The sequence below is a fragment of the Leptopilina heterotoma genome, unplaced genomic scaffold (assembly GCF_015476425.1).
Source record: "Leptopilina heterotoma isolate Lh14 unplaced genomic scaffold, ASM1547642v1 Lhet_32, whole genome shotgun sequence".
Taxonomy (NCBI): Eukaryota; Metazoa; Arthropoda; class Insecta; order Hymenoptera; family Figitidae; genus Leptopilina; species Leptopilina heterotoma.
In genome coordinates, this window is record NW_025111017.1 from 951,065 (window position 1) to 978,946 (window position 27,882).

Consider the following 27,882-nt stretch of genomic DNA (forward strand, 5'->3'; position numbering starts at 1 on the left):
CACATTTGTAAATTAACTATTATTTAGCGAAAATAATTACATTTTTTAAATCGCTTTTGGTGTTACGATACTACATCTATATTACAATAGTATTTACAATCATCCTCTATTCAATATGTTTTGTAAATGCCGTACAAAAGTAAAAACGTACTCAAAGTTTGTTTTATTTATTTTCGAACAGATTAAATGTAAAGTGATTTTAAAATTGTATAAAAAGAAGGCACCTAAGTAAAAACATGTTATTTTCACTTAGAAGCCATCAAAAAGTCCGTATTTATATCAAAAGTTGAAAATATGTTTTTTAGTTTAAAATATTGTATAGCGTGTTCGTAAAGATTTATAAACCTGAGTTATTTGAGGGAATGTTACATCAGGACGTTAAATTTTACTTTCGCAAAGATACCTTAGAACCACATCTGAGGCAGCATTAATCACAAATCGTCACTTTTAAGCCTACACTTGAAACAAGCTCATAAAATAAATTTTTGTCTTTTCATCCTTTCAATATTTCGAAAAAAGATAATATTGTGGAATGTCTTCTTTTTAAGAAAAAAACAGAACTTTACAAACATCATATTATATAAACTATATTACAATCAATTTATATAATTTTTTTTAAGTAGAGAAAAATTCTTTTTTGATAAATTTCTTTAAATAATCTTTAATGGCCAACAAGAAATAAAAATGAATATATTTATATATTCTTAAAAACTATAAATTAATAATATCAAAGATATACAATGAGATTGTATTAATAATGTTCCTGCAGCGATTAAATCGTTTACTACAATCGTCATATCAAAATAATTCCTACTCTCTTCTTGATTCTTTTACACGTTTTAATTTGGCAAAAAATTATTAAATCTATCGTGTACTTATTCTATTATCATTTTTTTCATATTTTTGTTTCAGCATTTTTTCTATACTAATTTTTTTTCTTTTTTTAATGAAATATATCGTTAATTCATTATAATTAATTAATTATATAAAAATGATTTGTTTTCTTTGAAAAGATATTAGAAAATTAATATTGCTTAATTTTTGCTTAACTAATCTCACATTATTTTTAATGTGCGCTCTTCTTTTTTTCTGAAATTTTTGTTAATTTGTTGAATTCTAGACTAATTATATTTAGCACCAATAAATTGATCTTTGTACGTCAAGTTCAGAAAAATATGTAAATCAAAATAGCGAAGCTATATTATCGAAAAACATTGCAAATTAATTCATGAGATAAATATAATTTTACAATTGGTTATAGAAACTAGATTTGTGTTCAGAATTATAAAAGGTAATTTTGTTCCCAATGGAAACGATAATTTTTGTATTATAATTCTAGCTCTTCGGCAGTGCGAGACAGTCGATGATTATCGATTCGGCGACGCTGACTTCGTCTAACGGCATCGGCACGACGATAAGGTTCAGATCTCAATCCAAGAAGAATGTCTTCCAGTGCACCATTATACACTTCATCTTGTTGCAAAAGCTTCTTCTCTTGTACCATTTTTGTCTTGCTTTTTAGTTCATTTATAACAGCATCCTAAGGTACAAAAAGGAACGATAATTATAAATGTAATAAATTGTACAGACAAAATCAATTTATTACTATAAATGGAACAAATTCACGCAATTATCTTGATAAATAAAACAAAATTCTTCACAGAAATTCAATTATTTTTAGTAAAAAAATTCTTTGCAAAATTCAATTCTTTTCATAAATAACAATATTTATCACAAGAATTCAATTATTTTCAAATGTTAATAAAATTTTTCGAAGAAATTCAATTATTTTTTTAAAAACTTTAACGAATATTTCATCAAGCATTCAATTATCTTTACAATTAGCAACATTTTTTGCCAAAAATTCAATTATTTTCAAAAATTTATAAATAAAATTCTTTGCAAAATTTCAATTTTTTCAAAAGTTTTTCGCATATTCAATAAATTTCAATATTTACTATTTTCATCAAATTTATCAAAAGAATTAATTACTGAAAAAATTTTATGATACAATTCTACGATAACATTCAATTATTTTCATAAATAAAAAAATTTCATTTAGGAATTAAATTATTTTTATAGCAGAATTTCAAATATTTTTAATATAATTTTAAATAAACTCCTCGAAAAATGCAATTATTCTTAAAAATTTTATTAAAATTTGACGAAAGAATTCAATTTTTAGAAACATTCAACTATTCAATAAAATAATAAAATTCGATGCAATAATTTCAAAAAATTTTAAGTAATTCTGCAAAAAAATTCAATTATTTTGATAAACAACAAAATTTTTCACAGAAATTTCAATTATTTTTAGGAGTTTTTTAATAAAAATCTTTTTCAAAATTCAATTATTTTGAGAAATATTAAAATTTCTCACAAGAATTCAATTCTTTTTGAAAAGTAATAAAATATTTTGCAGAAATTAAACTTTTTTCAAATTTTTTTTAAAATTCTCGTGAAGAATTAAATTATTGTCAAAAATTTGTAATATCTATAATTCTTGGCAAAATTTTAATTATTTAAACAAAATTTAATAAAATTCTTCGCATGAATTCAATTATTTTCATAAATTATTATTTAAATTCTTCTCAGAAATTCTTGCAAAGAATTTTTTTTAAAAAAGTTAAAATAATTAATTTCTTTCGACTAATTTTATTTAAATTCTAATTTAAATACTGGAATTCTTGATAAATTTTTATTATTCATGAAAAAAATTGAATTCTTACAAATATTTTTACAAAAAAATTTCTAAATAATTTAATTCTGTTTGGAAATTTTATTAAAATAGTAGATATTGAAATTAATTGAATTGCAAAAAGTTTTTAAAAATAATTAAATTTAACAAAGAAATCTATTAAAATTTTTGATAATAATTAAATATCTGTGTGGCATTTTATTAAATTTTTTTTTGAAAATAATTGAATTTCTAAATTAAAAGCATTTTATTATTTCTGAAAATAATTGAATTCTTGCGAAAGATTTTATTAGAATTTTTTTAAATAATTGAATTTCCAAAAAGAAATTTATTAATTTGAAAAATAATAATTGAATTCTTGTGATGAATATTGTTATTTATGAAAATATTTACTTTTTGCAAAGAATTTTATTAAAATGCCTCAAAATAATTGAATTTTCGGGAATAATTTTGTTATTTATCTTTAATAATTGAATTCTTTCCAAAAATTATTTATGTAAATAATTGAATTCTTGGGAAAAATTTTATTAAAATCTAAAAGAATAATTGAATTATTTCAAAAAAATTTAATTAAAATTATATTGAAAATAATTGATTTCTTTCGAGCAGTTTTATTAAAATATTAAAAAATAATTTAATTCTCGTGAAAAATTATAATATTTTTGTAAATAATTGAATTCTTCCAAAGAATTTAAAAAAACAATTTTTTCAATAATTGATTTTTTTGAGGAATTGAAATTAAATTTTTAAGTATAATTACATTTTTGAGCAATTTCTGTAAAAATGTATTAAAAATAATTGAAATCCTGCGATGTATTTTATTATTTATGAAAATAATTGAATAGTTGAAAAGAATTTTATTAAAATTTTCAAAAATAATTGAATTCCTGAGAAGAATTATTTATGAAAATAATTGAATCATTGCGAAAAATTTTATTTAAATGTTCTATAAATCTAGTATTTATGAAAATTGTAAAAATTATTCATTAAATAATTTATAAGTCATAATTTTATGATATTACCTGTTGCTTCTTTTGGTTTAATTTATTTCTCTTAATAACTTCTTCTGAAGTGTTCAGTGCTTCGGCAGCAGCTAGTTCTAGTCTTCGACGTTGTTCATTTTCTTGATCCGCAGTCTGCAGAATAAATCGATTCAATTAGCATTAAAAGTTTAACTACCTTAAAAAAACCTTAAAATAACTTTTAAGAAACTGAGGTAATCACCTTAAATGCTCTGGCGAATCTGACAAGAAGCGAGAAGAAAGAATTAGCATCAGCTTGCCTTGGACTCTCACCAAAAAATTCAATGCATTCTCTAAAAGCTTCTCCTGCTGTTCGAGAATCAGCTTTTAATCTTCGTAATTTTTCCTCTGAATTATTCAAAAAATCGCGTAAAACTGTATTGTGCTTTTCTTTACCACGAAGCTCAAATTCCTTACGAACAAGATCCATTCCTTTCTCCAATTCATGAACGTCTGTAGTTATGTTCTCGAGGGAAACTAAAAATATATAAACAAAATCGTTATTTTAAATTCTTTATTTCTTAAATTGAAAGTGGTGTAAATTTCTCATAAAAAAAAGATTATTTTGAACAGTTAAAAAAAACACAAATCATCAAAATATAATTACCAGTTGCTGCTTTGTCAATATACATCAATTCCGATTCAAAGTTGATAAGTTCAAGGAATTTCAATCGTATTGTTGCTACAATGTAGTGCAGAAGGCACATTCTTTTATCAGTTGACTTGGTGTCCAGTAAAGTATCCAAACTTTGTAATTTAAATCCATAAGCAGGACCTCGTTTACTGCTATTCAAATAATTACCGAAGGCAAGAATTATTTCTAAAACAGCTCTTAATTTCTTGGAGCTTTTCACTGAACTTGAAGCAGATATCACAGCATGAATTTGTGGCGTAATAAGATGTAAATTGTCAAAGAAATTCCCGATATAATTCATTATCGATAATTTAGATGATATTCTTTCAACTTTGCCGAGTTGCATCAAGAATTTATCTTCCTCCGTCAGAAGATTCACATTCTTTTTATTTATTATATATTCACGATATACTTTAATCTAAAGAAAAAAGAACATTTTTCATTAAATAAAATTTACGATAGAAAAAAAATTATAATTTGTTATAGATACTTACTTCTTGATCAGTTGGGACCATTCTTTGAAGTAACTCAACATTTTCTAGGGAAAGTATTTTTAGATCGAGACCATTAACTGCAGTAATAACTTTGTCAACAGGCATTTCCAACTTTCTTCTTGATATTGCTGAAAATTTATAAAAGTTAAATAAAAAAAATACGGTATAATGCTTAAAATTAATTTTTCCTTTCATAATAATCTCGACAGTAAAAGTTCTCAAATGAGAGTAATATTCACATAAAAAGTTAACAGGCCTCGGATCGACTTTAACGAACGAAAAAAGTCGCTTTAGTCGATTAAAAATAGGAAAAAAGCCGAAAAAGTCGTTTATTTAATTTAGTGTTGTCACAAAATTTTTGTATTTCCCTGATTCTTCACTGATTTCTAAATTCAATTAATCAAAACTTGTATAATTTTGCTAAATAAAATACTTAAATACTCCTCATTTCTTTTTTCACCAGGAAATAAAATTTAAAAAATTTCAAATTCTGAAATTTAATAATTTATTTCTAAAAATAAAAACTATAATCCTTACAAAAATTCAATTATTTTCTACAATTTTTAACTAAACTTCATTTCTAAATCAATTATCCATATAACTTTTTAATATTTTTCCGAAAGTTCTTCAAGAATTCAATTATTTAAATAGAAAAATTCAATTTTTTATAATTATTGAAACCGTTCATTTTTCTTTTTAAAGATACATATTAAAGTAGAATATATTCAAAAATTTTAATAAATAAATTCGTAAAATTAACTTTTTAAAAATATTTCTAAATAATTTTTGAAAGACGCAATAATTTTACAATTACATAACAATGAAAAATTTTTTTAAAAAAATTGAAATTTGGTAAAATCTTTTTAAAAAATAATTTAAATGTATTAAAATCTTTGAAAAATAATTAAAATTTACAATGAATTTTAATTAAATTCCTTAAAATAATTAAATTTGTCAAGAAGTTTTAATAAAATTTCTGAAAATAATTGAATTTTGCAAAGAGTTTTATTAAAATTCATGAAAATAATTGAATTTTTCAATAATTTAAAAAAAATCCTGAAAATTGAATTTAGACAAAAAATTTTATTAAAATTCCTGAAAATAATTGAATTTTAAAATAAATTATTTTAAAATTCCTGTAAATTGGATGTAGACAAAAATTTTATTAAAATTCATTAAAACAATTGAATTTTGCAACGAATTTTAATAAAATTCCCGAAAATTGAATTTAGACAAAAATTTTATTAAAATTTCTGAAAATAATTGAATTTTGCAACGAATTTTAATAAAATTCCTAAAAATTAAATTTAGACAAGAATTTTATTAAAATTTCTGTAAATAATTGAATTTTGCAAAGAGTTTTATTAAAATTCATGAAAATAATTGAATTTTTCAATAAATTTTTTAAAAATTCCTAACAAATAGAATTTAGACAGAAATTTTATTAAAATTCATGAAAATAATTGAATTTTGCAACGAATTTTAATAAAATTCCTGAAAATTGAATTTAGACAAAAATTTTATTGAAATTCAGGAAAATTAGTGAATTTTCCAACGAACTTTAATAAAATCCCCTAAAATAATTAAACTTTGCAAAAAAATTTATCAATTAAATAAATAATTGAGTTTTTAAAAAATATTTAAAAAATAACCAAATTTTTGATGAATTTTAATTATAGGGGAGAGTCTCCAGTTGTGAGACACCTCCAGTTGTGAGACAGTCAATTTTTTTTAACATGCAATATTAAAAAGACGATTGGTTTATATAAAAACATTTCTTTTTATATGAGCCAACTTTTTCGTGTACGCCGAAGCGGATATATAAACTGTTTTTGTTAAATACCAACACTGTGTGTGATAATCGACTAAAAAGCGTTTTTTCAATAAATGTAAAGTACTTTTTTCCAAGTTAATTAATTGGAAAAGGTAAATGTAATGCATTTTCTTTTAGTGTTTTCCTTATATTTTGTGATGCAATATTGCATTGTTCCAATCTACGGTTGAAAATAATTTAATTTTCCTTTTTCAAAATAGCGCCAATTTCTGGGTGTGAGACACAGCATATCACCAGTTGTGAGACGGTGTCAACACCCATCTGGGCAGCATAAAAAATACGACTTTGCAGGCATACTATTTAAATGTTGTTTTCATTTCTTTTTCTAGTATTTTTGAGCATGTCAAGTGGAAAAAAGTCAATTGATTCAGAAGAAATCAATTTTAATGCTCTTGTTGAAGCTATTAAATGATGTTTATTTGATAGACATATTTTGGCGAATAAATATTATTATTTAGTATATAATAATATATATTATTAATATATTTAATTATTTCTACTAGACATAACGTTTTATGCCAAACTTATTAAATTTTAGCGCTTTTTAATGAGTGTCTCACAACTGGAGACATTTTTTTTTTTTGAAAAAAGCGATGTGCTCGGAAAATGTATCGTAAAATTTTCTGAGTTCATCGAAACACTACACTTTCTTTTAATAAAAGTTGCGTATTTCTGTTACCTTTCGAACGGTGTATTTTATTTACAATTTTGTTTACCCGTTTACAATTTACGGGTCAAAAATGAAACCCGTCTCACAACTGGAGACTCTCCCCTAAATAATTTCTCAAAAATTCTAAAAAAGTGAATTTTTAAAAATTTTAAATTACTTTGTCAGTGAATTACTTTTTTCAAAACTATTTTAATATTTTCATTTTTTATCGAATTTACACTTAAAAATTATTGATTAAAATTTTTAAAAATTCAATTATCCAAAATTTTCAATAAAAATTCTAGGTATAATATGTTAATTTTCAAAAATTATAATAAAACACTTGAAAAAAAGGATTTATTTTCAATTAATTTTACTAAATTTCAATTATTCAAAATCTTTTTAATTGTATATTTGAAAAATTTAATTAGAAAAAATTTTCAAAATTAATTTTTGAAATATTTATCTACAGCTATTTTTTATACTGCGCGTAAAAATCGAAAAAAGTTGCAGCATTTTATACTAAAAATATGTTATTTTGTCTTAAAATTTGGAAGAAAAGTCGAAAAAGTCGTAATTTTTTAATATAAGTCGATAAAAGTCGAAATAATCATAATATCCGAGGCCTGAAAGTACTATCAGTGATTGCTTTAACTACCAAATATTTTGAAATTTTATTTAAAATTGCACGGGGAGTTGGAGGTTAAAAATTTCTGTCTAGTTTAAATAGTCATTAAGTTTTAAGAATAAAAATTTTAGTCTTACCAATATTCCGCAATCTCGTGTGTTCCAAAAGAGTAATATTCTCGGGCTTTTTAAATCTTTTACTTGGGAAACTTTGAAGTCCATCAAATTCATTATTTCCATTGGCAATGTGTCCGACCATTCCAAGTTTAAAACGTTCTTCAAAGTCAGAGAAGTCAATGAAGTTATGAAGTCGTTCGTCATCTAATTCATTGAAAATTGTGCCTCGAACTTGATTTGGTTTAAGGGCAACCCAATTTAATGTCGGAAGTTTATACTTCGTTTGCACCTGAAATAAGTTAATAAAATTTAATTTTATTTAACCGTAAATAGGTATGTTACACGTACTGAGGATTGCTACAAAAAATGAATTTTCTTTTTTCCTGACTTTTCCCTGATTTCCAGACAAAATTTTGAATTTTTTCCTGACCCAAAAGAATATTCTGATTCTCAGATTTAAACCTTTTTAAATTTAATAACTTTTAAGAATATTATTATAAAACATGAAGATATCGAGCACTCCGAGTCTTCGACTCGGAGTGTTCGTTATCTTCATGTTTTATAATAATTTAAGTTTCTATAAATCTTTTCAAAAAAAAAAATAAATTAAATTATTTACAAAAATTTTAATAAAATCCTTCGCAAGAATTTAATTATTTTTATAAGTAATACAATTTTTCACATAAATTCAATTATTTAAAAATTTTTTATAAAATTCGTTGTAAGAATTCAATTATTATTATCGTAAATAATAAAATTTTTCCTAGGAATTAATTTCATTAAATTATTTTTAGTACAATTTTGAATGAATTAATCGAAAAATTTAATTATTTTCAAACATTTTTTGCAAGAATTCAATTACATTTCACAAATAATGAAATTCTTCGCTGGAATCAAAATATTTTTAAAATCTACTAATTTCATAAAATTTCTCAAAAGAATTAAATTATTTTCATGAATAATAAAATTCTTCACAGGATTTCAATTATTAAAAAAAATGTAATAATATTTCTGTGAAATGTTTATTATTTATAAAAAAATAATTGAATTTTGTAGAAGAATTTTATTATTTCTAACGATAATTGAAATTTTAGCTAGAATTTTTTAAAAATTTTTGAACCAAATTGAATTTTTGCAAAGATTTATAACTTCTTTAAAATACAATATTTTTTAAGTGCTTTTAACTAAAATTCTTTTATAAATGCATGATTTTTAATAAATAATTAAATATATATTAAAAAATAAAATGAAACTCATTATAAATCCTGCTAATATAATTTTTTCCAGTACTTTAATAAAAATCCCTGACTTTTCCCTGATTTCCCTGACTTGTTCAATTATTGTTTTCCACAATTTTTAACTAAAATTCTTCTTTATAAAGTGTAAATTAATTATTATTAATAATTTCTGAAAAATTTCTTTCAACATTTTCAAATCCTTTTGTTTACAATTCAATTTTACGAAATTTCATCGATTATTCAAGTACTCGGAAATTCTTCAATCAAATATATATTAAAAAATAAAAACTTCAAATAACTTCAAAAAAAAATTAATTCAACTTTTACAAAAAAATTAAATCTACACAATTTTAAGTTAAAAGTATGAAAAATTCAAACATTCAAAGATTATAATTTGAAACCTTTTCGAAACTCAATTATTATCTAAAGTTTTAACTGAAATTCATATTTGAATCAATTATCATTAGAAAATTCTACGACAACTCAATTATTTAAATACAAAAAAAATAATTTATTGAAGAATTAAATGTTTTTTAAAATTCAACTCTCATTTAAAGAATTTTATCAACAAATTTTTAAATAGGTAATTAAAATTCTTTTTACGAATTTCAATAAAATTTTTAAGAATAATTTCATTTTTCGAGAAATTGGATTAAAAATGTATTAAAAATATTGGAAACTGTAAAAAAATTTCATTGAATTGAGAAAAGTTTTTGAAAATAATTGAAATTTTGTCAAGAATTTTATTAAAACTTTTTTAAATAATTGAAATATTACCAAGAATTTTATTAAAATTTTTGAAAATAATTGAATTTTAGAGAAAAATTTTAATATTAATAAAAATAATTGAACTTTTGACTATAACTTTTTTTAAACTTTTGACCATAATTGAATTTCTGCTAAGAATTTTATAACTTTTGAAAATAATTGAATTCTTGAGACGAATTTTTTAATAATATTTCTTTTTTAAATACCTAATTATTTGTAATACAAAAATAAATAATTTATTGAATAATTGAATGTTTCTCAAAATTCAATTCTTATAAAGAATTTTATTAACAAATTTTTAAATAATTGAATTCTTTTGACGAATTTTAATAAAATTTTAAATATAATTCCATTTTTCGAAGAATTCGATTAAAATTGTATAAAAAATAATTGAAATTCTGCAATGAGTTTTATTATCTATGAAAATAATAATTGAATCTCTGTAAACATAAATTGAATATTTTTGAAAATAATAGACTTATTGCGAAGAAATTTATAAAAAATGTTTTAAATAATTCATTTCTTTTGGAAAATTTTATTAAAATACAGTAGATATTGAAAATCATTGACTGGAGGAGAATTTTTGAAAAAAAAATTGAATTTGTTATAAAGAATTTCATTAAAATTTTTGAAAATAATTGAATTTTGGGGATAAAATTTAATATTTATAAAGATAATTGAAATTTTGACGATAAATTTTTTGAAACTTTTGACCATAATTTAATTTCTGCGAAGAATTTTATTAGTTTTGAAAATAATTGAATTTCTTTGATGAATTTGAATAAAATTTTTAAGAATAATTTTCTTTTTTTCGAGAAATTCCATTAAAATTGTATTAAAAATAATTGAAATTTTGCGATGAGTTTTATTATTTATGAAAATAATTGTAAATCTATAAATTTTTTGATTATTTATGAAAATAATTGAATTATCGCGAAGAAAAATTGTAAAGGCAACTCTTTTAAAATTGATATAAGAAAATTGAATTAAGGAAAAATTATATTTCAAGAATAAGCACAATAACTTTAGAAAACAATAATTTTCCAGGATTCCAATTAAAATTCCCTGACTTTTCCAGGTTTTTTCAAGGTTTATAAAAATTCCCTGAATATGCCTGTGTGTACACACTTATTGTATGAAATAAAAATAAAAGTTTCTTACTTTTCGTTTTATGGTCATAGCTCCATCGGGTGCTTGCATCATTCCTGCAGGTGGTGGTGGAATTGGAACTGGTGGCGATCCTCTGTTGTCTTTCATGGAAAGTGTTGCTGGAGGTGGAGGCGGACAAGGAGGTGGCGGAGGCGGTGGTGGAGGAGGAGCAGGAGCTGAAACTTGCATTGGGGAAGTCGCTGATATTATCGTCAATGATGATCTATTTTCCGTTGTTGGGGAGTTAGTTGCACTTCCATTTCGAAGACATATGACTGTAATAATAAAAATAGAAATTATTTAATATCTTAACTTAGTAGTAGAAATTTTGTTTCTTTCTTAATATTAAGGTCAATCCGTTAAAAATTTTAACAGCAATGAATTAAAATTGTAAAGTGTCCAACTACTGCATGATGCCGAGTATTTAGCCTATTTATCTGAATAATTGTTTTACTCACTCTCACCAGACGATCCTTTAGTAAGGGTTCCTGTTAATGATTCTAGTTCCATAATTTTACTTTCTAAAACGCTTTGTCGCCGGGCAGAGTCCTGCTTTTGTCGCTTTAAAGCTATGAGTTCTTCTTCAATTAATCTACGAGCTTCCAACGCATCAGCAAATTCAATCTTTGTAGCTCCTAATTCGGTTTCCAGTTCTGCTAACTTCGCTAGAGATTCTCTTTCCAATTCGGTCATCCTATCGTGCGCCTGGATATGACAAAGTAAATATTAAAAATTTACAATTTAACTGGGTCTTTCCTTTATATATTTTTCAATGTACTTGGCTTGTATTTTAAACATGTTTCTTTACAAATTTTTTGGACCGTAATTTTACGATGCTAAGGAACATTTTGGAGTAAAAAAGAAATATCGATTTTTTAATTCCTTGAGCTAAAAGTACCTTCAAGAACAAAGGCAACCAAATACATTTATTATTAAATATTATTTAATTTTTATAAAGAAAAATAAGAAACTCACGTGACCAAGTTCATCTTCCAATTCAGCTACTTTTTCTAAAGCTGCAGTCTTCGTTTCACTGTCCTCCATTAGGGCAGCTACATCAAACACATTATCAAGATAAGCCGAGATTTGAACCTGTACATGAAATTATTAATCTTAATTAAAACAAAAAGTTTTTAATTCATCAACGTAACACCAAGAAACTAAATTAAATTATTACTTTTTCCAAATATATTTAAGTTTAAATTTAAGAAGCAATCTAAATCAAAGGAATTTGATTTCAACTTTTAGATATATCAGCATTCACAAACTGTAGAACTAACTGTAGTTTTGGAGTTGTAAGAATATTCTAAGATCTTAATTAGAACTAAAATCTGTACATTTCAAAAGTAACGTGTACGTTTAATAATGTTGTAATGATAAATAAAACAAGCGATAAATTTTTAAACATTTTTTTTTGCAGTTTATAAATAAAAATAATAATCACCTGCAAATCTTCGCTTTCTGTATGCCTTAATTTTTCAAGGTATTCATCAAGACCAAGCTTTGTGAACTCATACTGTAAGTGCACTCTGAAATTCATATCGTCTACAGAATGAACAACAATGTTGACAAATTGCATACATGCAACCATAAATTCAATATGAAAACTGTCATATTGGGTAAAATACGCCATTAATGTTGTGAACCTTCTCCTCTCCAAACATACTTCTTTAAAATTGTCAAAAGCAAATAGAATAATTTCATGTCCTCCTTTCACTAAACAGATCGCTGCTAATAGTTCCAATACAAGAGCTTTTGTTCTAAAACATAAAAAAAGTAAACTAATTTGAATTTCTAAATTCCGTGATGGAAATCTTAGAAATTTTAGTTCAGAATAATGGGGATTTTAATCATTCTCTGAATAGTTAGTGTATTAGTGCAAAAGAGGAAAAACTCCTTTGAAAAAATTCAAAAATACTTTGGAAACAATTATAGATTCAAACAAGTTTTCTATTATTAATAAATAAACTTTATAGTACAACTGCGTGGTTATCATTAAGCAGGGTTGCCACAAAAATTTAATTTTGTTTTTCCCTGACTTTTCCCTGATTTCCAGACTTTTTCCCTGACCCTAAAGAATATTCTGATTCACTCTAAAAATTATTAGATACTCAAAAAAATGTTCTATTACATTTATTTAATCAGGGTTGCCACGTTTTGCTATTTTCAAGTTCCCTGACCTTTCCAGGTTTTCCAGTTTAAAAAACAGAATTTTTCCAGGTTTTTAATACAAAAATTATTCGAAAGTATCAATATAACTTCATTTTTAAATAAATATTTAATAATTATTTTTTCATATAGAAATTAAAATTTTTAAAAATTTGAAATTCAATAACTTATAATAATTAAAACTTGCTACTTTGTGACTATTACTTCTTCAAAAATTTGTCATCATTACAATTATTCATTCTAAAATTTTCAACTAAAATTCTTCTTTATGTCAATTTTTTTAAAATAATTTTTCAAAAACTTCTTTGAAAATTTTCAAATTCTTTTGTTTACAATTTAATTTTATGAAATTTCGATTATTCTGACATTACTCAATTAAATTTTAAATATATTAGAAATTAAAAACTTTAAATAATTAAAAAAAATTCCAATAAATATTTTGAAAAAAATATAAATTCTACAGAATTCTTAATTAAAAGTATAAAAAGTTCAAATTTCGAAAGATTTTAATTCGAAACTTTTTCAAAATTCAACTATTTCTAAAAATCCACGCTATAATGCTTTCAATATTCAATTATAATCTAAAATTTTAACTGAAATTCATTTTTATAATTAATATTTATTAGAAAATTCTACAAGAATTCAATTATTTAACTACAAAAATAAATATTTTATTAAATAATTAAATGTTTCTTAAAATTAAATTTAATTTATAAAGAATTTTATCAACAAAATTTTTAAATAAGTTAATTCTATTGACAAATTTTAATAAAATTTTTAAGAATAATTTCAATTTTCAAAAAAACTTGATGAAAATTGTATTAAAAATAATTAAAATTCTGACAAGAATTTTATTATAATTTTTGAAAATAATTGAGTTTCGAAGAGGAATTTTTATTTTTTGTAAAGATAATTGAAATTTTTACGAAAATTTTTGTAAATTTTTCAACATAATTAGATTTTTACGAAGAATTATAATACTTTTGAAAATAATTGAATTCTTGAGACAAATTTTATTAAGATTTCTTTTTAAATAATTGAATTCTTTTGTGAAATTTTTTTGAAATAGTAGACATTGAAAATAATTGAATTTTGACAAATTTTTTAAATTAATTAAATTTCTACAAAGAATTTTATGAAAAAAATTTTATTGGTACAAAGAATTTCATTGTTTACACAATAAAATCAAGTTTTTGAAAAAATTTAAGTAAAAATATATTGGAAATAATAGTTAAATTGTAATAAATAAATTGTAAAAGTTTTTAAAATAATTGAATTTCTTTGCTGAATTTTAATAAAATTTTTAAGAATAATTACATTTTTCGAGGAATTTCATTAAAATTGTATTAAAAATCAAAAATAATTGAAACTTCTTCAAAATTATTTTCATCATTTCAATTCAATTATTTTTTTTTATTTTTTTTTCTAGAATTTTTAAATAAACTTCTTCTTTAAATCAATAATTTTTAATAATTTTTGATAATGTTCTTTTGAGAATTTACAAATTTATTTGAATTATAATTCAATTTTACAAAATCTTGATTATTCGAAAATTTTAAAAAATTTCGATCAAGCTTTTTGAAAAAAATTAGTTCCATAGAATTTTTAATTAAAAGTATGAAAAATTCAGATTTTAATTAAAAACTTTTACAAAGTTCAATTATTTTTAAAAATTGCAATTATTAGTAACTTCTCCAAAATTCAATTATTATCTAAAACTTTAACTGAAATTAATTTTTAAATCAATTTTTATTAGAAAATTCTACGACAATTCAATTATTTAAATACAATTAGAAATAATTTATTTATAGAATGTTTCTTAAAATTGAATTTTCCTAAAGAATTTTATCAACAAATTTTTTTTTTGAAAATAATTGAAATTTTGCAATGAATTCCTTTAAAGTTTTTGAAAATAATTAAATTTTATTACTTTTGAAAATAATTGAATTCTTGTGATGAATATTGTTATTTACGAAAATAATTGATTTTCTCCGAATGATTATATTATTTTTAAAAATAATTAAATTTCTAAAAATAAATAATAATAGAATTACTGCCAAGAATTTTATGAAATTTTTGAAAATAATTGAATTCTTGCTAAAAATTTTGTTATTTTTGAAAATAATTAAATTTCTGGGAATATTTTTTTATTTGAACTTTTACCAAGCATTGTAATACATTATTCAATAATAATTGAATATCTGCAAAGAAAATTATAAAATTTTTGAAAATAATTGAATTTCTGCGAAGAATTTTATGAAGTGTTTGAAAATAATTGAATTTGAGTTAAAAATTAAAATTTAAAAATTTTGTAATTTCTGCGTAGAATTCTGTGAATTTTTTTTTTTAAATAATTGAATATTCGTGTAGAATATTATCAAAATTTTTGTTCAATAATTTAATTGAGGGGCTGGATGCTATAAAGGGATACGCGCCATTTATTTAACATGGTGCCCCCTTATAGCATCCAGTCCTTTAATTCTTTTGGGATATTTTATTAAAATAGTAGAATATTAAAAATCATTGAGTTGAGAAAAATTTTTGAAAATAATTGAAATTATATCATTAATTTTATTAAAATTTTTGAAAATAATTGAATTCTTGTGATGAATACTATTATTTATAAAAATAATTGCATTTTGTCGAAGAATTTTGCTATTCACTTATAAAAATAATAGAAATATTGACAACAATTTTTTTTTAGATTTTTTGAAAATTATTTAGATTGAAGTGAAGAATTTTTTTAATTTTGAAAATAATTGAATTCTTATTATGAATATTGTTATTTATGAAAATAATTGAATTTTTGGGAATATTTTTGTTATTTATAATGATAATTGAACTTTTGCCAAGAATTCTATTACATTTTTCAATAATAATTGAATATATGCGTAGAAAATTATAAAATTTTTGAAAATAATTGAATTTCTGCGAAGAATTTTATGGAGTGTTTGAAAATAATTGAATTTGAGTTAAAAATTAAAATTTTAAAATTTTGTAATTTCTGCGAAGAATCCTGTGAAATTTTTATTTTTTTGAATAAAGTAATTGAATGTTCGTGTAGAATATTATCAAAAGTTTTGTTTAATAATTGAATTCTTTCAGGATATTTTATTAAAATAGTAGAATATTAAAAATCATTGAGTTAAGAAAATTTTTTGAAAATAATTGAATTTTATTACTTTTGAAAATAATTGAATTCTTGTGATGAATACTATTATTTATGAAAATAATTAAATTTTGTCGAAGAATGTTGCTATTCATTTATAAAGATTATTCAAATGTTGACGACAAATTCTTTTAAATTTTTTGAAAATTATTTGAATTTATGCGAAGAATTATGTTAATTTTGAAAATAATTGAATTTTACAATGAATTTTATAAAACTTTCTAAATATAATTGAAATGTTGACGAGAATTTTTTAAAAATTGTTTGAAAATAATTGAATTTCTGGAAAGAATTTTAATATTTATTAAAAGATAGTTCAATTCTTTCAAAGAATTGCGTTAAAATTTTTAAAATTGAAACTAATTTCAACAGAATTGAAATTAAATTTAAAAAAAAAATACTTCATTAAATGATTTATAAGTAATAACTTTATGGCAGTTCTTCAATAGAATTAAGTTATTTAAAAAAAAATTATTGGCAGAAGTAGAAAAAATGTAGGTTTCTTTAGAATTCGTCGTAATTTTATAGTTTATGAGGCAAACAAAAAGACACAAAAATTTAGCATTTTCTTATAAATTCTAAACATATAATTTTTTCCAGTACTGTTAATATAAAAAATCCCTGACTTTTCCTGATTTGCCTGACCTGTGGCGACCCTGTTAATTATATTATTTTATATATTATTATTTTTACTTATATTATTTCTTTAAATCTTTTGTTTTCATAGTGTAATTTTATGTTATTTAATTTGGGTAAAAGGATTTCTTTAAAAGTTTAAAAATTCAATTTTCAATTTATACCTTAAACTTTTATGCATAAGACTTAGAGCTATGCAGTTAATTGCCTCTCGATGTTGTATCACCATATTGAATCCGTACTAAAAACAAAATCATGAAAAGTTTCTTATTCGATCGAGATGTATGTATTTTAAAGCAATTTCTTTAGTCTCATTCAAAATATTTAGCAAACAGAAAAAATACATTAAAGTATTAATAAATATTCGGAAAATGTCGAAATTTAAGATTACTTTATTATTCATGATGGCACGCATGCAGAGTATGCAAACATGGATATCGTCCTTTGCTTCCCCCATATTTAATCGTGCTACGTGTCTTGATCGTCGTTTTACTCCTGGACTATCCTTCAAGTCATGTAAAGGTGGTCTGAGACATCCATTATTTAATGGTGAAGAATCAGCTGTTACAGCTAAAAGAATATCAAAATCAAAATTACCATATTTTTAATAAAAAATGGAGAATAGAAACCTCTCTTTTTTTCTATATATTTAAGAAAGACGTGGAAGTTATTAAAAAATTTCGATTAAGGCGAGGGGGTATATACTCCCGTATTGGAGTGTACACTCTTCTTGTAATAGTCGTGTAATATCGTGTAATATCGTGCAATATTGCGTAATAGTGCGTTATTACGTGGGTGTAAAACCTAGACATATCTCTGTATTGCCCTGTAATACCCTGTAATACTTGGTAATAAGTGTAATTTTAGCGTAATAAGTGTATTGGAGTGTACACGTTTTCAACCAGTAAATACCCCCTCGGATTAAGGAATCTTAATGTTTCCAGGTTTTCCAGGTTTTTAAAACTACATTTATATTTTACCAAATTTTTAATTCAAACCTTTTTGAAATTAAACATCTTATGAAAAATTGTTATAAAACACGAAAATATCGATCACTCCAATGCAATCGATATCTTCATGTTTTATAATAATTAAAAATTACCGACTGATAAAATCATCATTTTATACCTATTATTATTATAAGAATATTGTTACTGTAAATTATTCAAAATTACTTTCATTATTTTAATTCAATTATTTTTTCCACAATTTTTAACTAAAATTCTTCTTTATAAAGTGTTAATTAATTATTATTAATAATTTCTGAAAAATTTCTTTCAACATTTTCAAATCCTTTTGTTCACAATTCAATTTTACGAAATTTCATCGATTATTCAGGTATTCGGAAATTCTTCAATCAAATATAACTTCAAAAAAATTCAATTCAACTTTTACAAAAAAAATTAAATTTACGCAATTTTCAGTTAAAAGTATAAAAAATTCAAACATTCAAAGATTATAATTTGAGACCTGCTTTTCAAAACTCAATTATTATCTAAAGTTTTAACTGAAATTCATATTTGCATCAATTATTATTAGAAAATTCTACAACAATTCAATTCTTTAAATACAAAAAAAAATAATTTATTGAAGAATTCAATGTTTTTTAAAATTCAACTCTCATTTAAAGAATTTTATCAACAAATTTTTAAATAGGTAATTAAAATTCTTTTGACGTATTTCAATAAAATTTTTAAGAATAATTTCATTTTTCGAGAAATTAGATAAAAAATGTATTAAAAATAATTGAAACTCTGTAAAAAAATTTCATTGAATTGAGAAAAGTTTTTGAAAATAATTGAAATCTTGTCAAGAATTTTATTAAAATTTTTTTAAATAATTGAAATATTGCCAAGAATTTTATTAAAATTTTTGAAAATAATTGAACTTTAGAGAAAAATTTTAATATTTATAAAAATAATTGAAATTTTGACTATAACTTTTTTTAATCTTTTGACCATAATTGAATTTCTGGTAAGAATTTTATTACTTTTGAAAATAATTGAATTCTTGAGACGAATTTTTTAATAATATTTCTTTTTTAAATACCTAATTATTTTTAATACAAAAATAAATAATTTATTGAATAATTGAATGTTTCTCAAAATTCAATTCTCGTAAAGAATTTTATTAACAAATTTTTAAATAATTGAATTCTATTGACGAATTTTAATAAAATTTTAAATATAATTACATTTTTTAAAGAATTCGATTAAAATTGTATAAAAAATAATTGAAATTCTGCAATGAGTTTTATTATCTATGAAAATAATAATTAAATCCCTGTAAAAAATCGTATTACTACATATTTATAAAAATAATTGAATCTCTGTAAACATAAATTAAATATTTTTGAAAATAATATATTTATTGAGAAGACATTTATAAAAAATGTTTAAAATAATTCATTTATTTAAAATTGTAAAGGCAACTCTTTTAAAATTGAATTAAGAAAAATGAATTAGAGAAAAATTATATTTCAAGAATAAGCAAAATAACTTTAGAAATTTTTTTGATCTTAAAGGGGAAGCAAAATGTTCATGTAATGAACAATTTTTTCGTGAGATCAGGGCTCGAACCAGTGGAGCAATTCCACGGGAAGTGACCTGAAGAATTTTTGATGATTTTAGCAGTATTAATAATAGTTATTGAATTTGTTCCTTCATATACATAGACTAAAAATGTATAAAAGTTTTTTCGAAATTTTCCCAATTTTTTGAATTGCCGCTTACTCAAAATTTTGGTTGGTTTTTCAAAGAAGGGATATAACTTTTTTCTTTGTTATCCGATTAAGATAATTTTTTTGGAAAATACTCATAATAAGAAACACTTTAAAGAATAGAAATTTAAAAAAATTTTTTGAATCAAAATTTTGAAAAAACTACCTATTTGATTTGAAAATTTTTTTTTGTAGTTATTGTCTATAAAGTCAAGAATACTTCCTATAAATTTAATTATGGGACAAGAACAACTTTACAAGAAAAAAAAATAAAATGTCCAGCGTGGCTGGACAGGGTAAAGTTTTTTGACTTTTTCACTGGGATGCACCCTCAAATCTTGAGGGGAATAATTTGTTATAAAGTAGGATAGTTAAGAGAGAGAAATGAGAACATAACTAGAGGTTATGTTCTCATATATATATTTTTTTTCAAAAAAAAAGTTTTGTAATTTTTTGAAAATTAACCAGACATATACAACATAAAAATGTACCGGGTAGGGTTTTTTGAGTTTTTCACTGTGACGCACTCTGAAATCATGATGGGAATAATTTTTTTATAAAGTAGGATAGTTAAGAGAGTAAAATGAGAGCATAACTAGAGGTGTCGCTCTTAAATATAGAATAAAAAATATTTTTTTATTAAAAACTTTTGGAATTTTTTTGAAAAACAAATTCGAAAATTTTTTTTAATCTCTTTACTTGCCTTTTTAACATATTTAAATTTCATTAAAATCGATTCAGTAGTTTTCGAGAAAAATGCGTTTTTTGATTTTTCTTTCCCCCTCCATAACTCCCACAAAACTCAAAATTTTGAATTGAAAATTTCAGAAAATTACTTTCAAGTATGTAGGAATGTATGGGCAAAATATGAAAAAAATATATACTATAAAAATGTTTAAACAATGCATTGTTGTTATTTTTTCATAAATTGCACTTAGGGCTAGAGATTCTATATTTTTCAAAGTGCAATCCATTAAAAAATTAAAAACTATAAATCGTTTAAACAATGGTTAAATAATAAGTTTCTAGTTTTAAGTTCAGTAAATTAAAAACTTTACAAAACAAATTGTTTAAAGAATGTTTAAATAATTAATTTTTAGTTTTTATTTTATTCTTGAATGTTTTAGTTACAAAAAAATGACAACGTACAATTGAGAAAAAACTAGAAATTTCTAGCCCTAAGTACAGTTTACGAAAGAAATAACAATTAATTGTTTAAACAATTTAATAAACTGTTATACTTTTTTCATGTATCAGAAACACTCAAACATTCTTTTAAAAGGTTCTTGATTTTTTTTGGGCAGAAAAAAAAAATTTTTTTTAATTTTTTTCTTTAAAGTGCTTCTTATTACAAATTCAGTAAATATTATTAATATTGCTAAAATCATCCAAAATTCTTCACATCATTTCCCGTGGAATTGCTCAAAGATAATTTCATTTTCGTCAATTATTTGTTTAAAGTTTTTGAAAATATTAATAATTAAATTTCTGCAAAGAATTTTATTATTTATGAAAATAATATTGAATTAATTCAAAGAATTTTATTAGCATTTTTGGAATTAATTCAATTTCTACGATGAATTTTATTTTTTCAAAGATAATTTTATTTTCGTCAATAATTTGTTTAAAGTTTTTGAAAATAATTGAATTACGGACTTTACGGACCTTTTTTCAAAAAACCTAACTTTTACGGTTTAATTATTATATTTAATTATATTAAATTACTTACATGTTTGTAACCTTTCTGTAGATTCGTTTTTATCTTCTAAAAGTCGTTGTTCATGTCGCATCATAAGCAACCTAAAACTAAGGTAATCTATCAACGCATCAAGTCCTTGATTTTCTTCGTCTAAAAATTCTCGTACCCATCTATAAATAAAGAAAAATTTATAAATAAGACAGAAAATAGGTGAAAAAAAATATTCAATTAACTGACTTACTCTATGTGATTTGTGCGCAGAGATATTTCTAAATCTCGAAGAACCTGCGTTGATGTCGATTCGCCAACAATTTTTCTCTTCTGAAAGAATGTAAGGAAACGATACGACTGTATAATGATTAGTAACCATTCCTCACGAACAGGAATACTTGTGAAAAACGAAAATATTTTAATCAGTTGGTGCAGAAATAGCATAAATCCAAAAATAAAAAACTTTCGCGAACTAATAAAAACTATTTATTAGAAAAATTAATTCTTGTTTTGCATTTTATGGTAAACAAATGAATAGTCTTTTTTCAATTATGAAAGGAAAGATTCTCGAATGCAACACTAATTCAGATCAATCATTTTTATCCCAAAAAAACGATTCATTAAGAAAAACGTAAAAAAAAACTCTTTGGAAGAAGGAATTAATTTTTTCAGCTTCAATTGTTTTCTTAATTGATGAAAAAAGTGATCAAAATTGGTGAAATTTAATTAGTAGGTACTTGGACTTTATAAAAAAAAGTCCAGAAACAAAAATATATTTAAAATATTTAATTTCACTAAAAAGTTGCAATTTTGATTGTTTTTTACATTTTAAATGTTATCGTTGAATACTTGAATATAGACAACGTAAAAATAAGCTTATACTATTTCCACCCAAACTGCTTAATTTCTTTTTAAAATTAATTGTAAAATAATTTCAATACATTACAAAAGTAAACAAAAAATTGTACAATTTTCTAAAAGATATAAAACGTCTTTTTAAAAATTTTGTTTCTTCTCTTAAGTATCAGTATATTTGAAAACAAAAATCTATAAATATAATAAAATTAAAGAGACTTACTCGATGGCTTCTAGATGCTTTAGGATCTAAATACGTTCGTAGCTTTGTCAAATAATGCGATGGTGGATCCTTGGCTTGAACTCTTTCCTGTTAAGAATAAATGTTCTAATTAAATTACAGTTTCTTTTCAACTTTATCATAAGCAGAATGATTACAAAATTTATATGCTCCAAAGTTAATTTTTTTGAAAAAAAATGTTTCGGACATTATTTTCCTAAAACCATGTTTTAAATAATAACGATTTTAATTATTATTACAATACAGGGTTGCCACAAATATTTAATTTAATTAGGAATGAAAATTCTTCAAAAAAAAAGTAAATTCAAACCTTTTTGAAATTCAACAACTTATAAGAATATTATTACAAAACATGAAGAAGGCGATCACTCCGAGTCGATCGCCTTCTTCATGTTTTGAAGTAATTTAAATTATCATAAAATTTTTCAAAAAAAATGTTAATTATTTACAAAAATCCTAATAAAATTCATCGCAAGAATTCAATTCTTTTTACAAGTATAGTAAAATTTCTCAAAAAAATTTAATTATTTAAAAAAAATGTAATAAAATTCCTTGCAAGAATTCAATTATTTTCATAAATAATAAATCGATTATTCGGTAATTCATTTATAAATCAATTTTTATTAGAAAATTCCACGAGAATTGAATTATTTAAATACAAAAATACTTCCTCTATGAGGAAGTAATAAATAATTCATTAAATAATTGAAATTCTCTTAAAATTGAATTCTTATAAAGAATTTTATCGACAAATTTTTAAATAATTCAATTCTTTTGACGAATTTTAATCAAATTTTTAAGAATAATTACATTTTTCGAGAAATTCGATAAAATTGTATCAAAAATAATAAACCTTTGATGAGTTTTATTATTAATGAAAATAATTAAAATTTTCCCAAGAATTTTATTCAAGTTTATAAAAATAATTGAATTTCGGTGAAGAATTTTATTATTTATAAAAATAATTCAATTCTTGGGACGAATTTTATAAAAATCTTTTTGAATAATTGATAGGATTTTTCGAAAAATTTTATCAAATTTTGTATTTTAAATAATTGAATTCCTGAGGAAATTTTATTACTTATGAAAATAATTGATTTATTTCGAAGAAAATTATTAAAAATTTTGTAAATAATTGAATTCTTGTGAAATTTTGTCAAGAATATTATTAAAATTTTTGAAAATAATTGAAATTTGGAGAAGCATTTTATTATTTTTAAAGATAATTGAAATTTTGACGAGAATTTTTTTAAATTCTTGAACATAGTTGAATTTTTGCGAAGAATTTTTATAACTTTTGAAAATAATTGAATTTCTGGAATCATTTGTAACTTTTCAAAAATTCAATGTTTTCTTTAGTATTTTTAACTAAAATTTTTCTATAAATCTAATATATTTATGATAGTTTTTGAAAAAATAAGTTATTTAAAAATAAATTATTGTCAGAAATACAAGAAGTTGAAGGTTTTGTATTAAAATTCGTGATAATTTCATAGTTTACGAGTCAAACAAAAAAATCATCAAAATTCAGAGTTTTCTCGTGAATTTTTAAAAATCAATTTTTTCCAGTACTTTTATTAAAAATCCCTGACCTTTCCCTGACTTCCCTGACCTGTGGCAACCGTGCAATAATATTTGTAAGTACGTCTGCATGAAAAAAGCGTGAAAAATCTTAATTTTCTATTCTTTTTTATTAATATACTTCGGTAGACAAATCGAATTATACAATTTTTATTAATTTATCTTTAGTTTAAGTATTTAAATTCATGGTTTATTTAGAAAAAAGAAAAAGGTCCATTTTATCGTTCCCTTGCAAAGGTTACCTAAGTGTGGGGCCGCTGATTACAAATCTAGATTCCAAAAATTCAAAATTTTTTGATTTTCTCAAACTTGCTTGAAACTTGATACTCGGGGGGTTTTTTAGGTCGCTAATTACAATCAATAAATAAAAATTATATTTCGTTGTTAATTAATAGAAATAATTTATGAAATCTTACTTATAAACAAAGTGTATATATTACTAACCAAAGTAAAGTATTAAATGATACACAAAGCAGTAAACAGAAAATGTGAGTATCAAGACGTCACACATTTTTGAATTGCATATAATTCAGAAACACATTTTAACGAAGAAAATAAAAAAAGTGCTCAGAAAACTTTTTATAGTAACAGTTGTGATTCCTATACTAAAGGCGCTATTCGTTGAATCACTGACCTCAATTTAAAGAAGTGAAGGAGACGCAGATAAGAAAAAAGGATGCTGTAACTTTTTTGTAACTCGTTATATGTATCATTTAAAAATACAGCATGCATTACATCCGTCTAATGTTATTCACTTGCTAGTATTACGAACAAAGTCTACTGTATGAGAGTAACGTGTAAATAAGTTTCTCTCGTGTTTCAAGAAAGGTATAATAAACGTGATAAATTCATCAATCTTAAACAATAAAACTTTCATCAAAAAAATTAATTTATGTCCTTTAAACTTATTATGTACAAAAAGTCAATCGTATTCTTACATTGATGTATTTGCATAAAGTTTGTTACTCGAGAGTTCTTTTGGTTACTGATTATGAATCTAAAGTATGATTTTCAAAATTCATTATTTAATCCAAGATGGAGGCAGGTCTTTATAAAAATTGATACTTTTATGAAAGTTGGTAACTAGGTATTTTTGGGGTCCCTGATTTTACAAATCTCAATCTCAATTTTGTATCCAAGGATTTTTGGAATTGCTGAGTGAGAATATGAAGCTGGATTTCTATATTTTTAAACCTTTGAGAAACAATTTTTTTTTAAATCGCAATTATCGCCGTTATCGAGGCAGATGAAACGTAAATATTATAGCCAACTTTTGATGGTTACTGAATGAAAAGGGATACCAAGCCGAGTGAACTTAAAAAGAAAACCGTTGCACACATCTATTGAATTTTAAAAAATTCTATTCAGATTAATAATCAGCTACTCGAAAAACTCATACATACAAAGTTTCATAAAAATCTGTCAATTTAAAAAAAATTATTATTCTACCAAAAATCTGACATGCTTTTTGAGGTAAGGAAAAAATTCTGACGTGATGAAGCAAAACGGAAGTCGGATTCGTGATCAGAGTACCAAAATATATGGAAATAGGGTTTTTCGGTTAAAAGTGAAGAAATAATTACAGGATTACCTGCTTATTAAAAAGAAGAAATATTAAGATACTATCAATTATAAAGATTAAAAAACTACTTGCAACAAGTAACATATGAATAAAACCACCGAACCGGTCGATTTCATGTTACTGACAAATCTTTGTTTTAAAAGTAATCAATTAATTATTTTCATATTTTAACTGCTTTAGAAAATCTCTAAAAAGCTATTGCAGGGTCGCCACGCTTTTACTGATTTCAAATTCCCTGACTTTTCCAGGTTTTCCAGATTAAAAAACGGAATTTTCCCAGGTTTTTAAAACTACATTTATATTTTACAAAATTTTTAATTCAAACCTTTTTGAAATTAAACATCTTATAAAAAATTGTTATAAAACATGAAAATATCGATCACTCCAATGCAATCGATATCTTCATGTTTTATAATAATTAAAAATTACCGACTGATAAAATCATCATTTTATATCGGGGGAAGTCCCCTAGTACCGGACACCTAAGGTTTTCATGAAATAAAATTAAAACTACTTCAAAAAATATGACTTCATTTATGAATTAATTAACTCTACAATATATAACACCAAAATCAATTAACAAAAATAGAATATTTTGATAAACTTTTTTTTTAAGTTCAATTTAGTTTTGGTATCGAAATACTACAATTTTGAAATTGTCCCCTAGTACCGGACAGTCTAAAACTTTTAATTTTACGCACAAGATATTATTGAGAAATGATGCAGCGATCACAGACTGTATTTTTACTGTATTAAATGAAGTGTTATTGCCAAAGATATTGTAAAATAAAATCACCAACTTTAGAAAAATTTCTTTTTCTTTTTTTTTATTTAAATTTTACAGTACATCCTACCAAAAACACATTCTCCCCAGGTGCGAATTTAGGTTGGCCGCCAGAGTTTGAAGGTTGGCCCAAGGTTGGCCTAACTTTGGCAAGCAAAGTTTTGGTTGCCAGAGTTTGCCCAACTTTGGCAAGTACTTGTGCCCACAGTTGGCCCGACTTTGCAAGCCAACCATAAAATGCAGAGTTTAACCAACCGTCGGGCCAACTTTGGCGACAAAGGTTGGCACAACTTATCCAAACGTAGTTTAAAAGACTTTCAGTTTCGGTTGGCCGAACTCTGGGCCACGGTTGGCCCAACGGTTGGCAAAACTATGTGAAACACAGTTTAATTGACTTACATTATTTTGGTTGGCCGAACTCTGGGCCACGGTTGGCCCGACGGTTGGCAAAACTATGTGAAACGCAGTTTAATTGACTTAAACTTTCTTGGTTGGCCGAACTCTGGGCCACGGTTGGCCCAACGGTTGGCAAAACTTTGTGAAACGCAGTTTAATTGACTTGATTTTTCTTGGTTGGCCGAACTCTGGGCCACGGTTGGCCCAACGGTTGGCAAAACTCTGTGAAACGCAGTTTAATTGACTTGATTTTTCTTGGTTGGCCCAACGGTTGGCAAAACTCTGTGAAACGCAGTTTAATTGACTTGATTTTTCTTGGTTGGCCGAACTCTGGGCCACGGTTGGCCCAACGGTGGGCAAAACTTTGTGAAACGCAGTTTAAATGACTTAAACTTTCTTGGTTGGCCGAACTCTGGGCCACGGTTGGCCCGACTGTTGCAGCTTAAATATACATTTTGCGTTATGCACTCCCATGTGAGCGTAGCGTAGTGGTCAGTGTATAAGTCTTCGGTGCGTTAGGTTAGGGGTTCGATCCCAGCGAGCGATAGATATTTTCGAAAATGTATGTATGAGATTGTGTTTAATAATAATAGGTAAAGGTTATATCTGATGTTCCCGCTAATAATAACGTGTTAATTGTTTAAATAATGTAGTTTTTTAATAATTTTTTACCTTTGGCTGTTGAAGTTGGCCAAACTTTGAAAATTGTGGTTGGCCCAACTTACGCATCTAAAGTTGTGCCAACTTTGGCGTCAGTCTTTGGACCAACCTTTGAAATGTATAGTTGGCACAACATATGCATTGTAAGTTGGGCCAACTTCCTTATGAGT

At 23.5% G+C, this 27,882-nt stretch overlaps 1 protein-coding gene across 2 annotated transcripts in view; it reads right to left on the minus strand.

The window, feature by feature from the left end:
• Nucleotides 1-1,178: 1,178 nt before the first annotated feature.
• Nucleotides 1,179-27,882, minus strand: part of LOC122504832 (formin-like protein) — a 48,553-nt gene continuing 21,849 nt past the window's right edge. Inside the window, exons 3-17 of one of the 2 annotated variants that reach the window (XM_043616102.1) lie at nt 22,692-22,778; nt 21,864-21,943; nt 21,653-21,792; nt 17,596-17,774; nt 17,369-17,445; nt 12,675-12,990; nt 12,206-12,322; nt 11,689-11,935; nt 11,243-11,505; nt 8,097-8,364; nt 4,849-4,976; nt 4,328-4,772; nt 3,923-4,197; nt 3,721-3,834; nt 1,179-1,540 (exon numbers count right to left, since the gene is read on the minus strand). In XM_043616102.1, coding sequence (XP_043472037.1) covers nt 1,328-1,540; nt 3,721-3,834; nt 3,923-4,197; nt 4,328-4,772; nt 4,849-4,976; nt 8,097-8,364; nt 11,243-11,505; nt 11,689-11,935; nt 12,206-12,322; nt 12,675-12,990; nt 17,369-17,445; nt 17,596-17,774; nt 21,653-21,792; nt 21,864-21,943; nt 22,692-22,778 — 2,949 coding nt within the window. In that variant the 3' untranslated portion in view covers nt 1,179-1,327. Of the gene's footprint in view, nt 1,541-3,720; nt 3,835-3,922; nt 4,198-4,327; nt 4,773-4,848; nt 4,977-8,096; nt 8,365-11,242; nt 11,506-11,688; nt 11,936-12,205; nt 12,323-12,674; nt 12,991-17,368; nt 17,446-17,595; nt 17,775-21,652; nt 21,793-21,863; nt 21,971-22,691; nt 22,779-27,882 lie in introns of both variants that reach the window. The other variant, XM_043616101.1, reaches the window with a different exon arrangement.